Source organism: Mesoplodon mirus (assembly GCF_964341445.2).
Source record: "Mesoplodon mirus genome assembly, chromosome: 14".
Classification (NCBI taxonomy): Eukaryota; Metazoa; Chordata; class Mammalia; order Artiodactyla; family Ziphiidae; genus Mesoplodon; species Mesoplodon mirus.
This window is the reverse complement of record NC_138990.1, coordinates 12,614,858-12,639,695: the sequence shown is the minus strand read 5'-3', so window position 1 is coordinate 12,639,695 and position 24,838 is coordinate 12,614,858. Positions and strand designations below refer to the sequence as shown.

The window sequence follows — 24,838 nt, the reverse complement described above, 5'->3', positions numbered from 1 at the left end:
CCAGAGCTATGGAGTTTAAGGGATTGCTTGAATTAAAGAGAGCCAAAACATTTTGGTATTCCTTTTCAAGAGTGTTTTCCCTTCTCCCCCAGCTCTATCTTACCACACATTTCTGAGCTCCCTTTGGCTAGTTGGAATGAAAGGTTCAGACTGTTCTCTGACTAGAAGGACATTACACATGTTCTAATATCATACTTCTTTCTTTATAAAGTATAGTGACTGAATTGTTAATTGTTATACCACATCTTATCTTGTTCCAGCGTTGAAACTCTGTCATTTCTATGATGCATTTTCTTGAAGTTAGACTACACTTATTTCAGAAATAGTATATGTGTTTTTTTCATCTTAATTAAGGCCAAATATGAATGCGTCATTCTTTACCATAGTTTTTGTCTGCATTTAGATGATACTGTTAACTGGTATTCCAGTAGTGAAGAGGAGGAAGGAAGCAGTGTCAAGTCAATACTGAAAACATTGCAGAAACAAACAGAAACTTTAAGGAGTCAACAACAACCTTCCACAGAACTCAGCACTCCGACTGATCCAAGACTTGCTAAAGAGAAAAATAAAGGAAGCCAAGTTGTTGACCCTAGACTTAGGACTATCTCAAGGCAAGACATTAGAAAATCTTCTGAGTCTACCCCACCGGATCTTAGACTTGCGTGGGATCCCAGGAAATTAAGAGGGAATGGAAGTGGTCACGTGGGTTCTTCTGTTGGTGGAGCAAAGTTTGATTTACATCATGGAAATGCTGGCCCTAATGTCAAACACAAAAGAGGAGATGATGACGATGAAGATACAGAAAGAGAACTGAGAGAAAAAGCTTTCTTAATACCTTTGGATTCTTCCCCTGGTATAACGCTCCAGGATCCAAGGTCACAACTGAGACAGTTTAGTCACATTAAAATGGATATTACCCTAACCAAACCCAACTTTGCAAAACACATCGTGTGGGCTCCAGAAGACTTACTTCCAGTCCCTTTACCTAAACCCGACCCAGTATCTTCAATCAATTTACCTCTGCCCCCACTTATAGCTGATCAGAGGCTCAGTAGGTTATGGAATACAAAAAGTGATCTTCGTCAGAGCACAGTGCCCACTGATGCAAAACTAGCAGCCAAAGCCAAACTTAACACAGCACACAGAGAAGGCTACCTGGAACAATTTGGAGACTTACATAGTTCAGGAAGTAAATTAGGAGATCCTAGGCTGCAAAAAAATTTTGATCCTAGACTTCACAGACTGCATAATACAGAGTCTCATCAAGCAGTTATGAAGGATTCACATACATCAAAGGGTGTCCCTCATTTAGCCAGATCAAACTCTGGTTCATCACAGCCCTTAGGGGCAGTATCTAGCAATTCTGGTCCTGGGGCTTTGCCTCCATATGCCCCTAAACTCTCATCTTCAGCTGGCCTTCCCCTGGGAACTCCAGGTTCAGTCCTTAGTGCTATTAGTTTGTATGACCCTAGGGAGCATAGTTCATCATCTACATCAGAGCTAGCAACAGAAAATGCAGAGAACCAGAAAAAAAGTGGTGGTTTAAAAAGTAGTGATAAAAACGAGCCTCCTCCCGGAGAAGCGGTCCTACCACAGAAAATCGCTCCAAACGTGGACGTCCCTGTTGATGGGCCAGCTGACCCACAGGCAGATATTCTTGGGAGTCCCGGTACCGTTCAGGTCCCAGCAGTGCACAGTCTTCCGATTCAGGCATTAACAGGCTTAATTAGACCCCAGTACAGCGATCCAAGACAGTCAAAGCAGCCGGGTCAGGTGAGCCCCACCCCAGATGATGATCCTCGTAGAGCAACAGATGACAAATCTCTGAAAGAGGTTTTTAAAACTTTTGATCCAACTGCTTCACCGTTTTGTTAGCTATTGTGTAATTAAGCAGTTCTTTTCACTCTTGTGACTATTGCAGTCCCCTGCTGTTTTGTAACTGGTTTACCTCTATAGTTTATTTATTTTTAAATTATAAACACTTTTCAGCTGCTAGTATCAGAACCACATGAAGTTATATCCTCTAAAGCCTGTGGTATTTTATATAATATTTTTATAATTTTAAGAGACTGTAGTAATTGATATAGAAACCTATATATCATGTTAGCTTCAGTAAAAGTACTTTTATTGTAAATAAACCACCATGAACTCAACACTCTGCCTGAATATATGCCAGTTGTCTTTCATAATCAGTGTTTAGATAAATGATTACCACTTTTATATGGTTATTAGTTTCAAGCAATATAATGTACATTACTTTTCAGAAACAGTATTTTGACTAGGATCCTATTTGTCAACCCAGAACTGATTAATATGTAATGCTAACTGCTAGCTAAAATGTAAAATGAAGTAAAACATTTTTAAAATCATAATTAGCAGAGCAGTTCATGTTTAAGGGCATCACTTTTATTAGTACTGGCAATATTATTTGTGTAAATGAAGCATTTGAATGTTGTACCTTTTAAAAGTATTTTATGGTATACTGTATCATAGAAGTTGGAGATATATAAATAGAGTGTTTTGCTAAAGTGAAAACTTCCCGAGTTCTCTAACATAACTTTTTAAATTTAATTTTTCATATTAATAGTTATGAGTTACTGCTGTGTTACATTACGATGTTTATGCGTTTCGATGTTTTTTGTCTTTAGCAGCATAATTTATATTACTTTTTCAAATGATGTAGCTGCAATAATTGTATTCATCATGACTTTGGCAATTTTTAACAAAATTTTAAAAGATCCAGTGAGTCTGTGGTGATTATTTCATTGATAATGTTTTAAATGTCCAGGTTCTATATTTTTTCTTAAATAGTGAGAAAACACAGAGATGGTATAGTCAACTGTATATGGCTACCAATAAAAAATCTCTTTCAGATCTCACCTGACTGGCATTCTATAACAGAGGAGACTGCCTGGTGTTTTAATGTATTCAATGTCTTCATAGTTTGGAAACCTCCTGAATTGATTAGAGGTTGTATTTTTATGAAAAATAATTTGTACTCATTCTTGTATATTTATTGCAGTTATAAATAATGGCAACCCTACCTGTTTTATACATACATTATTTATAACTAAAACTAAGTAGTACACTTAGTTTCAGGCTAAGTGTATATATTAATATCTTGAACTAGAGGTATGTGACAGTATTTGCTAGTAACAACTCTAATAAGTAACTTGAAAAGGAGTATTTCATTATAAAAGATAATGGAAGTAGAGGAAATCAGTCCTTGAGAAGTGATTTTTAAAATATACAGCAAAATATTTATGTGGGAACCTAACACTCAGATAGCATATGGTTTAACACTAATGTATATCCTTTCTATTCCCTTCTTCACTTTTTACTTTTTTTGCTCTGATTCCGTGCTTAAATGGGGTTGCAGTTAAGTGAACAAGAATTGTGCCTGCCTACCTAAGAAGTTCATTGTGTTCTAAATGGAAGGACAGTTGTTCAAGGGAATGTGAGTTCCTACTGTTTATACTTTGGTTACATTGTAGCCTAAAATGGTTCTGGATAATGTTTTTGGGTTAAAAAATGCAGTTTAAAGCCATTATAGAAAGAATTTTCTGACATACTATCCAAACGAACTTTATTGTTAATTGAAAAGTCAATAAAATGGATAAAACTGACAGAAAAAAATATATAGACACATTTATATTTCTAAGAATAATATTCCTTTATCAGGATAAAATCAGTAAAATTGCTGAATTTTAGTAATTAAATTGAAAATTTTAGCAAATCTTTAATTCATGATTTTATAATTATTGTAAGTGATGCTGTTTACATTTAAAATATCACACAAAAAAAGATAATTTGGATTGTTAAAGATCAAAATGGAATCCAAATTTTTTTCCAGATTCTTAACAGAAGATCCTTTTTACTAAGAGAGATATTAAAAGATTAATTTAAAAGTAAGGTTTAAAAACCATTAATACTTACTTACTAAGTAAGTTCATTTACTTCGTATTCTTGAGCCCCTATTACATCAGCTAGTGGCCTAGAGGCTATTTTACAAGAAAGTTTGAACTTACCTTCAAATTTAACAATATATTTTTTATGAAAATGTTTTATTTATGTTTAAAATAATGATTTTTTATTTATAATGCTTTTTAATTGAGATAACTTTAGGGAATATTCTATTATATCCTATCAACCTGGATTATCTTAATATTCTTTTTTCCCATTTTCTTACCAAAATTTAATAAGTAGCCATTCTCTCTAATTAATAAGCAAGCTCCTTGTAAGGTGAATTGGTGTTTTTAGGATGCATCTAATTTGATTTACACTATTACACTGAAAAGTACATTATGTCCCTATTCTTAGAAGCCAAACATTTACAGATAACAGAAATAACTGTGTCTTTAAAGAGTCTGCTAGACTCATTGGTTGAGATGTAACTTAACTATTCATACGGGTTTGTGAGAGTTTTATACCTGTTCCCTTTGATGTTGAGTAGAGTGGGATATATCAGGGTGTTGAATTAGTATACCCAGATGATCATAATTTAGATTGAGCAGCTACTTTCCCATGTCTTGTTTAGTTTGCTCCCAACTCCTGTCTCTGGAGCTTTCCTAGTTAGGACCTCATTCTGAATCTTGAAAATGAACCAAATGTTGGAGTGATTTCAAACTCTGCCTCAGCAGTTAGGTCTGTTGCTATACAGACCCTCTGTGTTACCCAGCCGTATGCACTAAACCCAAGAATTAGGTTGCAACCATAGCCTAATTATGAAATGATGTTTGCTTAGGTTTGTTTGTCTTTTAACTTGCGGTAGGAGTTTAGTAGTTTTCCTTGCTAGTCGTATTTACTTTAAGAGTAGAAGAATAGTTGATTAGTAAAAAAAAAAAAAAAAATCCTGTATGAGTGTTCGTATAAGCTACTTGCTGAATTAATTAGAAGAGAGAGAGGGAGGAAAGGAGAACTTATGAGGGCTAGAGGTTTATGACAATGAATTCATATTCTTGTTCTGAATTGATTTATAGGTGTTTTATCGTAATGTCTAGTTCATTTTCTGTGAAATGGGTATAATTTTGACTGTTCACAGATTTGATGTAAGGAGTGAAGTAATTATCATTTTTAAGTATTTGTAAATATAAAATTGCTTTATGACTTTCACAAACATAATCATTATGTTCCCACTGGGTTTGCATTAAGTTGTACAGATTCCAAAATAACATGATATGGGTTGTGTGGTGCACCAGTTCTATGAAGTTTCAGATGATACACATTTGAGACACAGTAGAATTGCCTGAGAAGTTGTTTCAGAGAATATTAACCCATCAAGTTGGCAATTTCCTTAAACATTTTGTGTATCAGTAAAACACAGGACTTTCCTATTTTAGAGCTCTATGGACTTGTAGTGTCTATTCAAGATCTGACCACTCTGCCCATTTTATGCAAGTTGGATATTGATGGAGGGTGAAAATCCTCTGATAGTGTCATATGATGTATTTGCTTGAATCATAGCATGTGTGTTGTGGGCGAAGTGGCCAACTCAGTCAATCTAAGGGCTGTTGGCTTTTAGAAACACTAGGGATATTTACTCCCACCTCTTAATATATATTTCTGCAAGCATGTGACATTGAGGTCTTTCTTAGTGACCATTTGCTTGATATTGATAAAGGTACATTTTCCTTTGGTTAATGGCATCTTGACGTTCGGCAGTTCCTAGGGATCTAGACGTGAGGGCTTGTCAATGTATTTCCATTTGCACGGGACAGAGTCTTACAGTGGAGATGTTCTCCCTGAGTTCACCCTTCTGGGCTGAGGGCTGCACCTCAGAGGGGTTGTCTGTGCTAAAGGCTGTACCTCGGCAAGGTGGTCTGCAGTCAAGCCATCCATTGATAGGGTGCCTGCAACCTTCAATATGGGGCTTTCTGTGAATTTCTAGAATGAAGAGTTGTAACTATCTTTTCAGAAATGGTTTGGCAGCACTTGATAATGTTATGTTCAAAATTTAGTGGTCATTAGTAAATTTAATTAGTTTAAATAAGGCTGAGTTTAGGAAATTTAAGCTTTGACAAAATGTAACCAAACAGGGTCTGAGTGTTTAAAGCTGTTTTTCTCACTTATGTGTTAGGACTTAGTGTCTATGTAATGTCTTTTTCCGAAGTAGCTTATGTGATTTGCAGAACCAGCGCCAGTAGCTACCAATCACTGTTATTGCTGGCGTTATGTTTTCGAGTATGTTATTTATTAGCAGTATCTGCCAGTTGTAACAAAATCCAAATTAACCTGCCTTTCTTGGAAAGGATACATACCTAAGAAAGGACTTTAAGTTAATGTCAACATAACATTTAGAATTTCTCATTTTAAAATAAGAAATAAAAAGCACATTTTAAACTGTATTTTATGCTTTTGGAGGCAGAACCCATATGTGTCTCCTTGCTTTTCTGTTTTCCCATTGCAGCAAGCCTAGTTCTACGCACACAGTGGGTGCTTTGCTCCCAACGTCCATCCAAGTTTAGATTTTACAGGTGCTGTCATCTGTCAGAGGAGATGCGACAGAGCCATTCCATGATCGTATTAGAAAGAGTACAATCATAAATTATACCTCCTTCAGTAGACACAGGGCACCAACCTTCTCTTTTTTTGTCTCCCCTCCCCACCTCCCACCCAAACAATGTGAAAGTAGGGTTATGGCAGCTTTACTTAGGAGTTATATGTTTCTACAATAGTTCGTAATTCTAAGAGTCCTCCAGACTTACAAGATAATTTTACTACTTCATTGTGGAAGTTTGAATAGATCAATAACTTATCCCCATAGATCTATGAAGGATTCTTTCTGTAATCTGAGAGAACTACATGCTAGAGTCTTATGTTTTTATTTTAAAATATATTTCTCTAATTTCTCCCTTCCTATTCTCCTCAAAATTCAACCAAAATTATGAAGATATGCCTAACCTAGTGAATTTCCAATAACATTTTATCCTAAGACCATTAACATGAACTTACCCTTTCAAGTCATGAATTGGACTCTAAATCTGGGTCTTGTGTCTTGTCCTAAACACCCTTCATTACCCTTTAGAATAGAACAGTCACGTGCTACAGTTGTGAGCATAAAGGAAATCTGTTTTTTCAAACAACTATGAGTTCTTGGAATAATATCTTGTAGCTTGGTTTATCACTGAATCTCTTGTTTTTTAAACTTAGAATTTATGAGAAAAAAGTTAATATATAGCTTGTAATAGCATTTTAGAAAAAAATCAACCCTGTGAATTATCAGGCTCCATGCTCCTTGGCTCATTACTCTACTGATTTTAATACCTCTGTGAGGGCATTAAGGTTGAGAGGAATGGCGAAATTTTTGTTAGATAATATTATTTTGTCAGTGATGTGATATATAGGTTATTGTAAAGGAATTAAATACATACAGACCCAGTTTTTGAAAATTAGTCATGTTGTTCCCAAACTTCCATTACAAGCAAGATCTTGGGGTTTGTCAGTGATAGGCTGTACATTTTATGTGCTTTTTAAATAGAGAAGGTGAAAAATAATTAACTAGTATTACAGATAAGAGGTTTTGGTCCACCTCTATTTTGTAGGAATTTGCCCTCCAAATGTTTGAGAGAGAAGTCAAATAAGATAGAATATCTTTTCCTGAAGTAGAATGAAATTTCCTTTAAAAGTGACAATCAAGAAATAGTCATTTCTATACTTACTTGCCAAAGTTTTTAAAAATTTTATGTTTCTTACCGTAAACCCAGTGCTCCTCCGCCAAGGATTCAGAAAGGGCTCAGTATAAATCCAGGGTTCTAGGCCATTTTGTTTTTAGTCTAGGGCCCAGGTCATTTTGTTTTTAGTCTAGGGCTGCTTTGCTTGCACATGGTAAGGGCATTGATGGCACTTGTGTCCTAGGATGTCATGTGTTTGTGTGTTTGGTAGGAGGTAGTGTTGTGTCCAGATTCCTGGTCGCCCACTTTCTATCAGATTTACAAGCACCATCTGTAAGGTAGGCTGAAATCCAGATTAAACCTATGCAGTATGAAGTAGTGGGTTTTTTTTTAACTTCCTTCTGTTATTATTTCAGTTCCCCACATTGTATCTCAAATGGTGGGGAAATGCTGCCTTGACTGTTTCACTTTGGAGGGTTTTAATAGATACCAATTTAGTAGATTAACTAAATTATTAATCTACTGTCTGTTCAAAAGACACAAGCAAAGGGTATACTTTGCTGAATTGATAAATTATTCTACATGAGGACTAACAAATCCCTTGGTAACATCAGGAATATCTTTTTTTTCCCTTCTCATTTACTAAAAACTTTTCCAAGTTGCATTCTGTTGTTGCAAGTTTCTGTAGTTTTCTTCTGTGACATCTTTCTATTGTCTGACTTTAAATAAAAATGTTTCTAACAATATCTGTCTGGCAGTGCATTGCTTTGCTTTAATAAATCTTCAGTAGTTAAAGATATAGAGCATTGAGGAGCCGTGTACTCATATGAGAGTTTGTAAATGGAACACCTCCAGGTCTTCCTGAAAGAAGGGGACAGCAGGAAACTGTCCTTCAGGTTATCCTTAGTGCACAGAGAGTGTGCTTCACTTAACCACAGAGATTAACAGCATTTAAGGCCCTATCCTGCGTAAGGGAGTATCTCTTACATGAGCTTAAATTAATTTTCTGTTAAAAGATCTGAATCTGAGAGGTTGCTAGCAAATGTAATGCTTAGAGTAGAACAAGAGCTCTTCAGGGTCAAAATAGGATCTCATTGCAGGAAAGACTCAGCAACTGGTCATTCTTCCCTCCAAGATCAGGAGCAACAAAGAAGTGGCTAGTCATGCTTCCCTCAAAGGTCAGGAAGTATCATTAAAAGGTGTTTTCTGACTTCTGTTCTAGTATGTTCAATGGCCAAGGGCACCCTGTCTCAAATAAGGGAACCTAGTAGATTACTGGATTTAATTATGGAGCAACTCAGATTATCAGAAACTTCTTCCTTGAGAGCTAGCGTGATCTGGTCCTGGTGCAGTCTCTCCTGAGCAGTGCAACGTGGGGCAAGTTAGGACTTCAGTGAGTATCACTTTCCTCATGGACAAAATGGGGACTCATCACTTATTTAAGAAAGATGGTTTGAGCACTCAGCATTTGCTATTATGTTTTGAGTTACAGAATGGGTAAGATAGACTGCTTTTTAAATCAGACTTACTACAAAGTGAATGAGGTCACAGTGCTTTGCGGCTAACATCAAATGATCAAGTGCACAAGGATATATTTTAGAAAATTACAAAGAACAAAAAACAAAGCATGGTGGACATAATGTTACATAATTCTTTCAAAGCAAACCATGCCCGTCTCTAACATCCTCGCACTGGCTGTGGCTCTGCCCCTTTGACTTCATCCTCCACAATGGCACATTCGTCTGCCCAGCATTTTAGAGCCCAAAAGTGTTTATGATAATTACAGTAAAACCTCAATAAATGCTAGCTTAGTGATGGGCAGTGTGCAGGGGGGATTAATTAAATATTCACCATGTGACGAACATGCTGGTTACTTTTTTTTTACTACAATATATTCTTGGATACCCCATCAATAAAATATTCAACAAATATTTTTATTGAGATATAATTGACATAGAACATTCTATTAGTTTCAGGTGTACAACACAATGATTCAATTTATATATGTATTGTAAAATGATCACCACAGTAAGTCTAGTTACCATCCATCACCCCGCCGTTACAAATTTTTTATCTACTCTCAACAACTTTCAGATATGCAATGCAGTGTTATTAACTACAGTCACCATGCTGTATATTACATCACAGGACTTATTTATTATATAACTGGAAGTTTGTCCCTTTTGACCCCCTTCACCAGCTTTGCACCCCACCCCTCCCTGCCCCAGCCTGCCTCTGGTAACCGCTAATATGTTCTCTGTATCTCTGAGTTGGCTTTTTGTTTTTGTTTTTTAAATTCCACATATAAGTGAGATCATTCAGTATTTGTCTTTCTCTGTCTGTCTTACCTCACTTAGCATAATGCCCTCAAAGTCCATCCATGTTGTCACAAATAGCAGGATTTCCTTCTTTTTATGGCTGAATAATATTTCACATTATGCATATGTACCACATTTTCTTTATCCATTCATCGATTGATGAACACTTAGGTTGCTTCCATGTCTCAGCTATTGCAAATAATGCTGCAGTGAACATCAAGGTGCATAGACCTTTTCCTGTTAGTTTTGTTTGTTTGTTTCCTTCAGATAAATATCCAGAAGTGGAATTGCTGGACCATTGGTAGTTCTATTTTTAATTCTTTAAAGAACCTCCATACTGTTTTCCGTAGTGGTTGAAGCAATTTACATTCCCACCAATAGTGCACAATGATTCTTTTTCCTTCACATTTCCACTAACACTTGTTATTTCTTGTATTTTTGATAATAGCCATTCCGACAAGGGTGAGGTGATATCTCGTGGGTTAGATTTGCACTTCTCTGATGATTAGCAATATTGAGCACCTTATCATGTACCTGTTGGCCATCTGTATGTCTTCTTTGGAAAAATGTCTATTCAGATCCTCTGCCTATATTTTAATCAGATTGGTTTTTTTTCTTTTGCTATTCAGTTGCATGAGTTCTTTATATATTTTAAATATTAACCCCTTATCAGATGGATGGTTTGCAAGTATTTTTTCCCATTCTGCAGGTTGCCTTTTCATTTTGTTGATGGCCGATAAATATTTATTGACTGAATAGACTAATTTCAACTTAGAAAGGCTTTGGAAAGACTCACACACTTGCAGTTATCTTCTACTGTATGTGGAGTACCTAGTGAGTGAGAAAGAATGCAGATTGGTCTTGTTCTCAGATCTCCAATCAGCTGCTGAAGCTGGAATTAGACCAGTGAAATATGGTCACCACTGTCATATTGATGGCATCCAAGGAAGTGAAAAGACCAAAATGTTCCTATAAAACAAAGCAAAATTCCAACATAGGATTTATTAGCCATAACCACAGATGAGCACATGTTTCCATTGATCTTACAGGCATGTAACCCGGCAGGTCTCTCAAGGATCCCTAAGTGCCTTTAATTATCCTTAGAAGCTCTTTTCCCAAAAGTGAGCCAAGCCTCTCTACATCCCTGATATCTACCTCCTCCCCCTAAGTAGCATCAGAAACAGTCTTTAAAAGATGTGTCATTTTTCAAATTATTAACAGACTTTCTTTTTTGTCTTTTGGAGTTTGCAAACTCTTGCCTCATTGGCTTGTGACAGCCATCCAACTGGGATAGTGGAGTGAAAGAGAAGAGACCATTATTGCTTGTTACAAGGAATACAAAGAGAATGAAGGTAATATTCAGCTTTAACACTCAAAAATGGGATTTTGCAGCAATATCATAACCTGATTTGAAATAATTGTCTGAATTCCTTTATCACCCCTTCAATATATCAGTGACCAGAGTTTTGCTTAAAAAGGGGGCAAACAGGGCCTCCCTGGTGGCGCAGTGGTTGAGAGTCCGCCTGCCGATGCAGGGGATACGGGTTCGTGCCCCGGTCTGGGAGGATCCCATATGCCGCGGAGCGGCTGGGCCCGTGAGCCATGGCTGCTGAGCCTGTGCGTCCGGAGCCTGTGCTCCGCAACGGGAGAGGCCACAACAGTGAGAGGCCCGCGTACAGCAAAAAAAAAAAAAAAAAAGGGGGCAAACAAAAGAGAAATGTGGTGGAGGAAGGAAGCCTTTTTCTTTCTGTCCCTGGAGAATTCTAAGAAAAAGCGTAAGAGGAAAGGAGAAGAGGGGGTTGATCAGATGGATGTCCAGAATTGTTTTCTTGGGGGTTGTGGGTAACGAGAGCTTTGATTTCTGTCTGAGATTCTGGGAGGAGACTGTAGTGCAGAGGTCCCATCACTGATGTGGGGCAGCCAAGGTTACATGGAAGTATTTGCTCAGGATGTCCTGATTCTCCTGGGGCACTCTCAAACCTGTGTGTCCATGGGTGCCCTCTGTGATAAAATGTGGTGACCACACAGCAGAAGCCAAGGACGGGGTCATTAAGAGCTTAAGCCATTAGGAGCCAAGGAGAAGCAAAGGCTGTGAGGGCAGTTGTTTTATGCTCCCTGGGAGCACTTCCCAAGCCGAAGAAAGGGCCACAGTTTACCCAGGTGTAGATATGGCATGAGAGGCCAGCAGGTGTTGTGGACAGTGATCAGAGCAATGGATTTCTACCAGTGGTCACTCCAGGATCAGCACAAAGCTACAGGGCTCACTACCCCTACCCCCAAGCCAAAACACACACACACACACCTAGATGCCATCATAGGAGAGACTGAATCCTACTAAGCTTTTAAACCAGCTTGGACATCTAATTTTCTCCTGCTGATCATTGGGTGTGAGCTCAGGAGAAAGGCCAGACAGGTTATAGACAAAATAAGCAAACTAAGAACCTTTCCCTGTCTGAGTTGTGTGAGCTAAAATCTGCAACCCAAGAGATACTTACTGAAGAGCAGCTTACTTTCCATCAAGCATCTGGAGTTTGTAGTTCCCCCAAGCTCACGACAGCAGATGGGGCAACAGAAGTTCAGTGTTTACTCTGAGGCCTCGTCCACTATTTCCATTGAACACTGGCTCAGAGAGAGTTCACCAGATGTCCACTTCTTACACAGAGCCCAAGAGTTTACTGAGACATTATCTCATTACATGTTCCAGGAGGTGGTGTTGGCAGTTTAGTTCCTGCCACCCATTTCCAGGAAGGCAGCAGACCCTGAAATTTGGCAATGTGTTGTTCAAGAGGGCTTCAGTATACATAGAAAGGAAGAGAGTGTCATGGGTGAGGCCAAGCAAGCATAGTTGTAAGATAGGTTAGATAGAAAATTAATTTAAATGAGTCTCAGAGGAAAAATAAAGGCTATGAATAAGACTAAACTGCGGTTTCATTTAATGAACTGAATACAAGTTTAAGTACAACTGAAATGGACGTAGTTGACCTAGGAAGCAGTGAGACAGCCTCACAAAGGTTTGCATTCGTTTTTACAACTGCTCTAAGACTGGTTTGGAAATCTTAAGTTGGTATTCTATCAAGGCCCCATCTATGGGATTTGGTTGTCTCCTCAGTAAAATAATGCATTTAATTTGAGGAATGAAATTTCTTGTTCCAGATTCAAAATTATAAATATGTATGTTTCTGGATCTCTGTGTCCATTTTTTGTTTAAGTGTGTGTGTGTGTGTGTGTGTGTGTGTGTGTGTTGTGCTGACATACCAGATGTCCCAGTGTTTAGTTTAGTTTTGGAATCGGTGCCAGTTGCCTATTAGGTCCATATAATCAGGACAAGGTACCAGCTCAGTTCAGAGTTAAATGTAGGAAGTTAAGAGGAACACCCTAATATTCTTCTGTGAATTAAGTGTAAATTATCTCAGGAGGCTACTAAGTCCCATGATAATGTTAAGAAATGTAGAAGGAAAAGAATGTTTTCTATCTCCCCAACATACAAGTTCCTGAGTGTTCCAGTTTCAGTGTGCAGGGTTGTGAGGAGGAGGAAGACTGGCCTGCCTGTCCACTCCTTCTAAGTCCCCTCCTCCTACCCTCTTCTGTTTTTTGATCTCCAGCCATACGTAGGTTTTTACCAGTTTTTACTTCATTTTGTTTTAGAGAAGGGATTGTCCATCCTACCTCCCCACTTTCAAATCTTGATTTGTCTCCTCCTTCCCCTAAGGATTTGCTTTTCCAGGCATCCCTTCTCTGTTCAGACTCTGTATGGCAGCAACTTCACCTACATGTGTGCTATATCCCTCCAGTGAAAACTACTGAACATGACTTCTGCTTCTGGTCATAATGTTGTAACAGGGACTGGATTTATCCTCCTCCTTTAAACAACTAGAAAACTGGATAAAAATATATGAAATGACTCTATTAGACATTGGACCATAGTCCATGAAAGACATTGATATTTAAGAGAAGAAAAACAACTAAGGAAGCCCTGCAGTCACCCCAGCTCCTTGCCTGTCATTACATTCTGGACCACAGAGTAGGGAGGAGGATCCTAGGCAGTGCACAGCAGTCTCACTAAATGGAGGCAAAGATGGAAGCAGGAGGCAGAGGCAGCTGTGTGGCAGAGTTCTGGGGAGGAGAGAGCTAGCAGAAACAGAATTCCAGAAATATGTATAGGGGTCCCCTTGAGTCTTTGTTGAACATTAAAATGTGAATTTGTGGAGTGAAACTCCACAAGGTTGGATAAAGAGTGGCTGGGGAGCTGTGAGTTATACTGTTCTAGGAACTCTTACCACCGCTAGGAATTGTTCAGGCTTCCTCCAGTCAGAGGGGAGAGTTCTCACTGATCACTTGAGTATGCAGCAGAGACTCCAGAAAGGCTGAAGCTTAATAGTAGGTTTAAATTATCCCTAAGGTAGAGACTACTCTCTGTCTGATATAACAAAGCTTAAAAATAAGGCTCAGAAGGATAAAACTAAACCACAAGTGACTGCACTGCCTGCCAGAACAGAGCTCAACACTCTTTAAAGTGAGACAGTAAAATCCATACATTCAACAACATAAGATCTACCATGTCCTGCATCCAACCAAAAATTGGTAGACATGCCAAGAAGCAGGAAAGTATTGTCTTTTACTAGGAGACAGTAAGTCAGTAGAAACATATCCAGAAAGTTTAGCGTGATGAAATTAGCAGATAGGGATATAAAAACAGCCATTATAAATACGTTTACATACTTAAGGGAAAATATTAGCATATTGAGGAGAGAAATGGAAGATAATTTTTTAAATAATGAGATTTCTAGAGCTGAAAAGTACAACATCAGAAGTAAAAAATTCACTTAATGCAATTAAAAAGAGATAAGACACTGCAAAAGAAAATATTAGTGTACTTGAAGATGTAGCAATAGGAAGTATCCAAAATGGAGCACAAAGAAAAAATAAATTAAAAAAAAAAAACAAAAGAACAAGAGTTTCAGTGACCTGTGGGCAATACCAAGCAGTCTGTCATACATGTAATTGGACTCCCAGGAGGAGGATTGGTGGGGGAAGGAGTAGCAGAAAAAAATATTTGAAGAGATAGCAGAAAATTTTCAAAATTTGATGAAAGCTATAAGTTCAGATGCAAGAAGCACAATAAACACAAAGAAGAACACTCCAAGGCACATAATCAAATTCCTGAAAATCAGTGATTAAGGGAAACTCGAGAGACAGAAACAAAAGACATATTATGTACAGAGAATAAGCCTAGCAATAACTGCAAATTTCTTGCCAGAATCCAAATGAACCATAAGACAATGGAAAGACATCTTTAAAGTACTAAAGGAAACTATCAATGTAGAATTAGGTAACTAGTGAAAATACCTTTCACAAATCAAGAAAAAGTGAAGACAGTTTCACACAAACAAAAGCTGAGAGAATTTGTTGCCATCAGACCTGTACAATAGGAAATGTTAAAGGAAGTTCTTTGGGCAGAAATAAATGAGGAATGAAGTGCATCAGAAATGGTAGATATGTAAGAAAATATTTAAAATTTTGACTTTTAAAGACTTTGAAAGAAAAATTACTATTTAAAGAAAATATTATAACTGTGGATTGTGGTGTTTATAAAATATATGTTACAACAGGGGCACATGGGAAAGGAGAGGGAAATGGAAGGTTGTTTTTTTGTTGTTTTTGTTTTTTTGAGAGAGAGAGATATACAGTACATGAAGTGGTATAATATAATTTAAAAGTAGACTGTGATAAATTAACAATGAATATTGTAAACCCCAGAGCAATTAGCATAAAATACACCAGGGAAGTACAGCTTATAAAACAATGTGGAGATAAAATGGAATTATAAAAATATGTTCAAGTAATCCAAAAGAAGGCAGGAAAAGAGGAGAAAAAGGAGGAAAACAAACCTTGTTAATAATTTCATTAAATGTAAATGGTCTAAACACTCCAACTAAACTACAGAGATTATCAGATCCACTATAAATCCACAATAATCAAGAGAGAGTCAGATTGCCTTAAGGATGGACATATAGGCTAATCAGTGTAACAGAAGAGAGACACTAGAAGTTGACCCATATATATACGGCCAACTGATTTTCACTAAGAAGCTAAAGTAATTCAATGGAGAAAGGACAGTCACTTCAGCAAATTATGCTGGAACATCTGGATATTCATATGCAATAAATAAGTAAACCTTAACCCTTTTCTGACACCACACACAAAGAGTAATTTGAAATGGATCTTAGACCTAATTGTAAAAGCTAAAATTACATATACACTTATAGAAAAAAATAGAAAATCTTTGCAATCTTGGGATAGGCAAAGGTTTCTTAGATATAAAACAAAAAGAATGGGGCTTCCCTGGTGGCGCAGTGGTTGAGAGTCCGCCTGCCAATGCAGGGGACACGGGTTGGTGCCCCGGTCCGGGAAGATCCCACATGCCGCGGAGTGGCTGGGCCCCTGAGCCATGGCCGCTGAGCCTGCGCGTCCGGAGCCTGTGCTCCGCAACGGGAGAGGCCACAGCAGTGAGAGGCCCATGTACCGCAAAAAAAACAAAACAAAACAAAACAAACAAAAAAAACAACAAAAAGAATGAATTATAAAAGAAAAAATGGTAAATTTGATTTCACTAAAAATTTTAAATTTCTACTCTTCAGGAGATATCTTTATGAACACAGACAGGCATGCCCCAGACTGGGAGAAAATACTTGCAATAAGGATTTGTATATAAGATATATAAGAAACTTTGTTATAACTCACTGGTTAATAAAAAGCAACCAAAAAATATGGGCAATGAAAAAAAATGATACAAATGGCCAATAAGTACCAGAAAATGTGCTCATTATTATTTTATTTTATCTTTTAATTTAAATAAATAAATATTTATTTATTCCACATGTGGCACTTGGAACTTCCCTGACTAGGGATTGAACCCATGCCCCCTGCAGTGGAAGTGCGGAGTCTTAACCATTGGACCACCAGGGAAGTCCCTTGGTGCTCAATATTATTAGTGAACAAGGAAATGCAAATTAAAACCACAGTGACATACCGTTAGACACCCTTGAGGATGACTAAATTTATAAAGACTGACAATATCAAGTGGTGGGAATATAAAATGGTACAACCACTTCTGAAAATAATTTCATAGTTTCCAATAAAAGTAAGAGTATAATTACCACCCAATGCAGCAATTCCACTCCTAGGTATTTATTCAAGAGAAATAAAAATACATGTCCACCCAAAATCTTGTACGTTCGCTTTTTCTCCCAAACAACAAAACCTGAAAAGAATCCAAATATCTATGAGCATGCAAATGGATGAAGATATTATGCTATATCCATAACTGAAATACTATTCAGTGATAAAAAGTAACAAACTACTGATACACAAAGCCACATGGTTGTGCTGAATGAAAGAATTCAGACACAAAACAGTCCTTACCATATGATTCCTTTTATGTGAAGTTTTAGAGTAGTCAAAACAAATCTGTAGTTACTGAAAACAGATCAGTGGTTGCCTGGGCCCAGAGATGGGTGAAATTTTACTGTAAAGGAACACAAGGGAGCTTTGGGGGATGATGGAAAATATTCTACAGTGTGACCGTGGTTGCAAGGTGTATACATTTGTCAAGCGGCAGTTCAGGTCCACATCTTATTCTCCTTGGCCAGCAGCTAATTAAGGCATATTCTCATTCTTCTTCCCCTCTTCCTCCTCTTCTCCCTCCTTTTCCTCCTCTCCTTCTTTAATTTATTGAGGTATAATGGGCATGTAACATTAAATTACTTACAGTTGTACAACATAATGATTTGATATCTGTAAGAACTGAAAAATGATCACCACAATAAGTCTGGTTAAGGCATATTCTTCTTATCACAAAAGGCAATAGCACAGAAGGAGGAACCCAACTATATAAGCACATTTCAACTAACACATCATATCAGCCACATTCCATTGCTAAGACAAGTTCCATGGCCAAAACTAACATCTTAATCTGGGGAAATACAGTCTGTCCACAGTGGGAAGGGGAGTGGGGTGAGAAATTGCTGAATAATAGTCTAAACTGTCAGAACACTTGAATCAATTCTCTGTATCAAACATTCATACTCATTCAACAAATATTTATTTAGCACCTTCTCTGCCAATTCTAGGCTCATTTGTGAACAAAAAGACCTGGTCCTCAGGGAGTTTCTATCCTACATTTCTCAAATGAAAAATGTATGTGGAATCCAGCCTACAAAATGGATGACAGCAGAGACATCCTGGCTCAAGTTGGGGTGGGGTGCTGGATCGCACACTTGAATCGCCCCAAAGGAGCAAGTCCCCCACAGGGCAACCAGTTCTCATAAAGCATAGCTAATACCTCACCAGTCGTTGGCTTAAAAGCCCACAGGGACTTCGCTTATCTGTACGATGGGTCCAAACTCCTTGGCTTTGCAATCGAGGCTCCTTTTCCAAGTGCCTTCCAGACTTTGGCTGTCACACCCCTAGATCCACAGATCCAGACCCAGTTAGTTCTGCAGAGAACTAATCGGTCTCTCTTTGTGCTCCCATAGTATCAATCACATTCCATTCTAATGAGCTGCAAATTTGTCTTCTCAGGTGCACTGTGAACTGTATTCCCATTTGCTTCCATCTCCCCAGGACCTCACACAGTGTCTGTTCCTCAGCAGGAGCTCATTGAATACTCACTATGGTGTAGGACAGACCGGGGTTCCAAATCAGAGGCCACAGGTGCACACTCCCACGTCCCACAGCCTTTTCAAAAATCTACATTGGATAGAGTACACAGTATTGGATAGAGTACACAGAAGGGTCTTACCTCAGAAGGAATTATTTCACCTTAGACTGAACTCTACTCTCATCCCACTTAACAAACCTTAAAAGCAAGACAGAAAATATCAAACTACTTCCAAGTAACTTAACTGTCTCCCAGAACATATTCAAGAATATTTATAGGAACACAAAAATAGCCAGCACCCAAAAAGGCAAAATCACAATGTCTGGCATACAGTAAAAAAATCACCAGGCATGCAAAGAAGCAGGAAATACTGCCCATAATGAGGAGAAAAATGAATCTATTGAAAGCAACCCAGAATGGGCACAGATGTAAGAATTTGTAGAGAAAAAGACATTAAAAATTATTAGAATTGTATCCCACATGTTCGTAAGTTAAGTAAAAGCTTAGGAAATATTTTAAAAATCAAATTTTAGAGCAAATAATATTGCCAGGAATGAAGAGATTAATTTATTAATGATAAAAGAGTTAATTCATCAAAGTGATATAAATGTGTATGCACCTAATAACAGAGCTTTAAAATAAATGAAGCAACTCTGATAGAATTATAAAATAGGCAAATTCACAATTATATTTGCAAATTTCAATATCCTACTCTTAAAATTGATAGAACAAGTAGAAGGAAAATCAGCAAGGACATCAAATACTTGAGCAACAGTGTCAGTCAACTTGACCTAATTGGTTTTTATAGAGTACTCCAACTAACAACAGCAGAATGCACTTTCTTTTCTAGTGTACATGGAACATTTATCAAGATAGACTATAACCCAGGCCATAAAACAAGGCTCAATAAATTTAAAAGGATTCAAGTACTACAAAGTATGTTTTTTGACCACAAAGGAATTAAATCAGAAGTCAAAACAGAAAATCTCTGGAAATTCCCCCAAATATTTTGAAACTAAATAGCACAGCTCCAAGTAATCCATGGGTCAACAAATACTTTAAAAAGGAAATGAGAATGTATAATGAGAAACAAAAAAATATCAAAATTGGTGGGATGAAGCAAAAATAGGGCTTAGAAATGTACAGCAGTAAATGCCCATATTAGAAAAGACGAATGCCACAAAACAATGACCTTACTGTCAACATTCAGGAACTTGAAAAAGAAGAGAAAATTAAACCAAAAGTTATCAGAAGAAAATAAATATTAAAGAGAAGAGAAGGACTTCATGAAATAGAAAACATAAATCTAAGACAAAGTCAGCAAAACCAAGAGCTGGTTATATAAAAAAATAAATAGAATTGAGATGAGAAATCTCTACAGAGGCTTATTAGGAAAAAAAGAGTAAAGGCAAATTACCAATATCGGGAATGAGAGAAGTGACATAAATACAGATCCTGTACATAGTAAAAGAATAATAATATATTATGAATAACTTTATGCCAATAAATTTGACCTTAAAAGAAATAAACAATTCCGTTAACTCCACAGACTACCAATATTCACCTTGAATATCCTATACCTATTTAAAAATAACATTTTAATTAAAATCTTCCCATAAAACACCAGGCCCATTCAGTATCACTGATGAATTTTATCAAACATTTAAAAAAGAAATAACACCAATTCTCTGCTAGAAAATAGAAGGGAACACCTCCCAAATCATTATATGGGGCCAGTATTACCCTAATACCAAAACCAAACACAGTACAAAGAAACAACCAAAAACTACAGTCCAATATTCCTCATGAGCACAAACACAAAAATCCTCAACAAAAACATACTAGCAGATAGAATCTAACGATACATCAAAAGAATAATATGTCATGACCATGTGGTGTTTATCCTTGGAATGCAAGGTTGTTTCAACATTTGAAAGTTGATTAATGTAATCTAGCATATTAACAAACAAAAACAAAACAAAAATTAAAACCCCCACATAGTTATATTAATTAATGCATTAAAAGTATTTACAATATTCAACATCCACTCATGATAAAAATTCTCACATATAATGATAGAAAGGAACTTTCTTAACCTGATATAGGACATTCACCAAAAAGGCCTACAGCTAGCAATATAGTTAATGGTGAAAGACTGAATGCTTTCCCCCTAACAAGGCAAGAATGTCCACTCTCACTCCTTCTCTTCAACATTATATTGGAGGTTCTAGCCAGCACAATAAGACAAGGAAAAGAAATAAAAGACAGACTGATTAAAAAGGAAGAAGTAGGGCTTCCCTGGTGGCGCAGTGGTTGAGAGTCCGCCTGCCGATGCAGGGGACACGGGTTCATGCCCCGGTCCGGGAAGATCCCACATGCTGCGGAGCTGCTGGGCCCGTGAGCCATGGCCGCTGAGCCTGTGCGTCCGGAGCCTGTGCTCCGCAAAGGGAGAGGCCACAACAGTGAGAGGCCCGCGTACCGCAAAAAAAAAAAAAAAAAAAAAAAAAAAAAAAATAGTACTGCAGTGAACATAGGGCTGCATATAGCTTTTCAAATCAGTGTTTTTTTCTTTCCTTTGGAAAAATACCTAGAATTTGAATTTCTGGATGTAAGCTAGTTCTATTTTTAATTTTTTGAGGAACCTCCATACTGTTTTCCATAGTGGCTGCACCGATTTACATTCCCACCAACAGTGCACGAGGGTTCCCTTTTCTCCACGTCCTCACCAACACGTGTTGTCTTTTGATAATAGCCATTCTGACAGGTGTGAGGTGATATATATCCTTGTGGTTTTGATTTGCATTTGCCTGACAGTTAGTGATGTTGAGCGTCTTTTCATGTGCCTGTTGGCTATCTGTACGTCTTCTCTGGAAAAATGTCTATTCAGGTCCTCTGACCATTATTTATTATTATTATTTTTTTGCGGTATGTGGGCCTCTCACCGCTGTGGCCTCTCCCGTTGCGGAGCACAGGCTCCGGACGCACAGGCTCAGCGGCCATGGCTCACGGGCCCAGCCGCTCCGCGGCATGTGGGATCCTCCCGGACCGGGGCACGAACCCATGTCCCCTGCATCAGCAGGTGGACTCTCAACCACTGCGCCACCAGGGAAGCCCGCCTCTGCCCATTTTTAAATTTGTTTTTTGATTTGTTTTTTTCTTTCATATTGAGTTGTATATGTTCTTTGTATATTTTGGATATTAGCCCTTTATCAAATATATCATTGTTAGTGTATAGAAATGCAGCAGATTTCTGTTATATTAATTTTGTATTGTGCAAGTTACTGAATTCATGTATTGGTTCTAATCGTTTTTTGATGGTATCTGTGGGATTTTCTATATATAGTATCATGTTATCTGCAAGCAGTGACAATTTTACTTCTTCCTTTCCAATTTAGATAAAAGGAGTTTCTTTCTCTTGTCTGATTTGCTGTGACTAAGACTTCCAATACTATGTTGAATAAAAGTGGTGAGAATAGGCATCCCTGTCTTGTTCCTGCTCTTAGAAGAAATGTTTTCAGCTTTTCACCATTGAGTATGATGTTAGCTGTGTGAAATAAAATTCATATTTTATGACAAGTCAAGAAAAATTTAAACATAAAAAATTTTCTCTGCCCTTTGGCCTCCTCTCTCCTCTCTACTGTGCTTTGTGCACCTGCATTATATTACATTGTCCAAACCTCCCCATCAGCAGAAATATCTGCTCCACCATAAAGAGCAACATTCTCCCAGCACCAACAAGGCACCTTAAAAGATAACATTCCTTCTTAATCTTGTAAGGGACCACGATGAACCATGACCCACACTATTCACTACATTGTATAAAATGTCAACAATACGTTATTTAATGTACAGCCTCTGTCCTAAAAACTTACATAACTGTGCTTTGACCTCTAATGGGCAGAACAGTGCTCAGAACTTTCCTTGAGTCTGTTCCCAGGTAACAATCCTCAATTTGGCTCAAATAAAATCTTCCATTTCTTTCTTAGATTGACTGATTAATTTTTCAATGACAGCCATGTGCTTGTCATATATGGCCTTTATTATGTTGAGGTATGTTCCCTCTATACACACTTCATTGAGAGTTTTTATCATAAATGGATATTGAGTTTTGTCAGAAGCTTTTTCTGCATCTGTTGAGATGATCATGTGATTTTTATTCTATTTGTTAACGTGGTGTATAACATTGATTGATTTGCAGATAACTAATCAAACTAATTTTTTTTTCTTAAAGCAGGTTAGGTTGACAAATTTTATTTATTTATTTTTAAAGTATTTATTTATTTATTTGGCTGTGCCAGGTCTTAGTTGTGGCACGTGGGATCTTCGTTGCTGCATGCAGGATATTTGTTGCAGTATGCAAGATCTCTTAGTTGTGGCATGTGGGATTTAGTTCCCTGACCAGGGATTGAACCTGGGCCCCCTGCATTGGGAGCACAGAGTCTTAACCACTGGACCACCAGGGAAGTCCCTCAAATTAATCATTAAGTGCCAAAGCAGATCAGTCATTCCAGGGACCCCGGAGGGGAGTGAGGACACTTTTGGGGTGATGCATATATTCATTATCCCAATTGTAGTGGTGATGATTTAATGGGTGTATACAAGGCAACATCACATTGTATTCTGTTTTGTTTTTTTTTTAAAGTGAAAAGAAATCTCTATCTTTATTTACTGTAAATCTGAACCACAATCCCACTGGGTTGTGGGAAATTCTATCTCATCTAGTGTGAGCCCTCCTCCCTATGGGCTGTACCAGAATATAAGAGGGTGGCATGATGTCCCCCAAACAAGCAAGACCCCAGCCCCCAGGGCATCCCTGCTCCCAGACCATGTACCCAGTCCCTGTCTGCATCCCCCTCCTCCAGACCCAGTTCTCCACTTTTGGCCCATGCAGTTCAACCCCTGAGGTGAAGGCCACTGGTCTCCTCATTCCTTTACCAAATAGGTTTTGTGAAAGATACTGAGAACTGAAAAATTTCCACTGACTCTCCAAGACCTTAATGCCCAACTGTTCCTCTCCATCCCAGATGCTAAACCCAGATTCACCAAATCACAACTCAGGGCCTTCAGACTTGCAGCTCCTGCACTGTATCCCAAAGTAGCACATCTTCAGTTTCCCCACACCTTGAAAATTTGAACAGTGCCAAATTATTCAAGCAAGGTGAGCTCTGACTGACTACCAATCTAATCCATAAATCTTTCAGTTCCTGGATCCCTATAGAACGTACTGGGACTGTTTTCACATTGCAACATCTTAATAAAGGCTTAAGCTAATACGGCTTGGGTGTTTTTTTCCCCATCCTTTCCCAGTCTATGTGTAATGTTCCTTCTAAACCCAGAAAGCTAAGTATCCTTCCCAGGAAGATAGCAGTCTCACCAGGGGCCCAGAGCTGTCCCCTTGACTGGGAATACTGTCAGGATAGCTCTGCTCAAGGCCCAGCCCTGGCTGCCCTGCACCCACCCAACCCACCGTGTCCCCCTGTGTCCCCACAGGCTGATTCGGCCTAAAAGGCACTTTCCATGGGCTCCCAGAGTCTCAGGGCCAGTGCAGACTCTCAACAGAGAGTCTGACTTGGAGAATATTGCTCAGCTTTTATAATGCTTCTTGAACCAGGGCCACGAGTGTCGGGGACCCTTTAGTGCTTGTTTTTCGCAGGCCCAGCTCATCACAGTCCAGGTCTGAGGTTTCTTGAAGTCTGTGCCTTCGCAATTTTCTTCTCCACTGCATGCAGAAGGCAGCAACTTCCAGTTCCTCCGGATCTGGGGAAGGCTGTCTCAAACCCTGGAGGAGAGAGAGATGATTAATTACTAGGAGGCGCTGTGCACTCTCTCCCAGTGTCAGCTGATTGGAGCTCCTAGGGGATTCTTCTGAGTGATGCTGGGGCTGGTTTTCTGATATTTTAGCCCTAAATTGAATAGAGAGCAAGGAATCGTGTTTGGAGAGGTCCTCTGAATTGGAGCCCACTCATTCTTTTTTTTTTTTTTTTTTTTTTTTTTTTCCGTATGCGGGCCTCTCACTGTTGTGGCCTCTCCCGTTGCGGAGCACAGGCTCCGGATGCGCAGGCTCAGCGGCCATGGCTCACGTGCCCAGCTGCTCCGCGGCATGTGGGATCCTCCCAGACCGGGGCACGAACCCATATCCCCTGCATCGGCAGGCGGACTCTCAACCACTGCGCCACCAGGGAAGCCCGGAGCCCACTCATTCTTAAAGGACAAGCACAACAGAACAAAGGATCTTGTCTATCACGATAGAA

General features: G+C 38.4%; 2 protein-coding genes across 2 annotated transcripts in view; one reads left to right on the top strand and one right to left on the bottom strand.

The window, feature by feature from the left end:
- The window catches only part of ZC3H6 (zinc finger CCCH-type containing 6), a 54,853-nt gene extending 51,279 nt beyond the window's left edge, over positions 1-3,574 (top strand). The window contains exon 12 of the mRNA XM_082643077.1: positions 404-3,574. Within this exon, the coding sequence (XP_082499203.1) occupies positions 404-1,875 (1,472 nt within the window). The 3' untranslated portion in view covers positions 1,876-3,574. The remainder of the gene's footprint in view (positions 1-403) is intronic.
- Positions 3,575-24,177: 20,603 nt separating this feature from the next.
- Positions 24,178-24,838, bottom strand: part of LOC309815933 (uncharacterized protein) — a gene marked incomplete at both ends in the record, with an annotated part of 36,914 nt that continues 36,253 nt past the window's right edge. The window contains one exon of the mRNA XM_082643006.1: positions 24,178-24,366. Coding sequence (XP_082499132.1) covers positions 24,178-24,366 — 189 coding nt within the window. The remainder of the gene's footprint in view (positions 24,367-24,838) is intronic.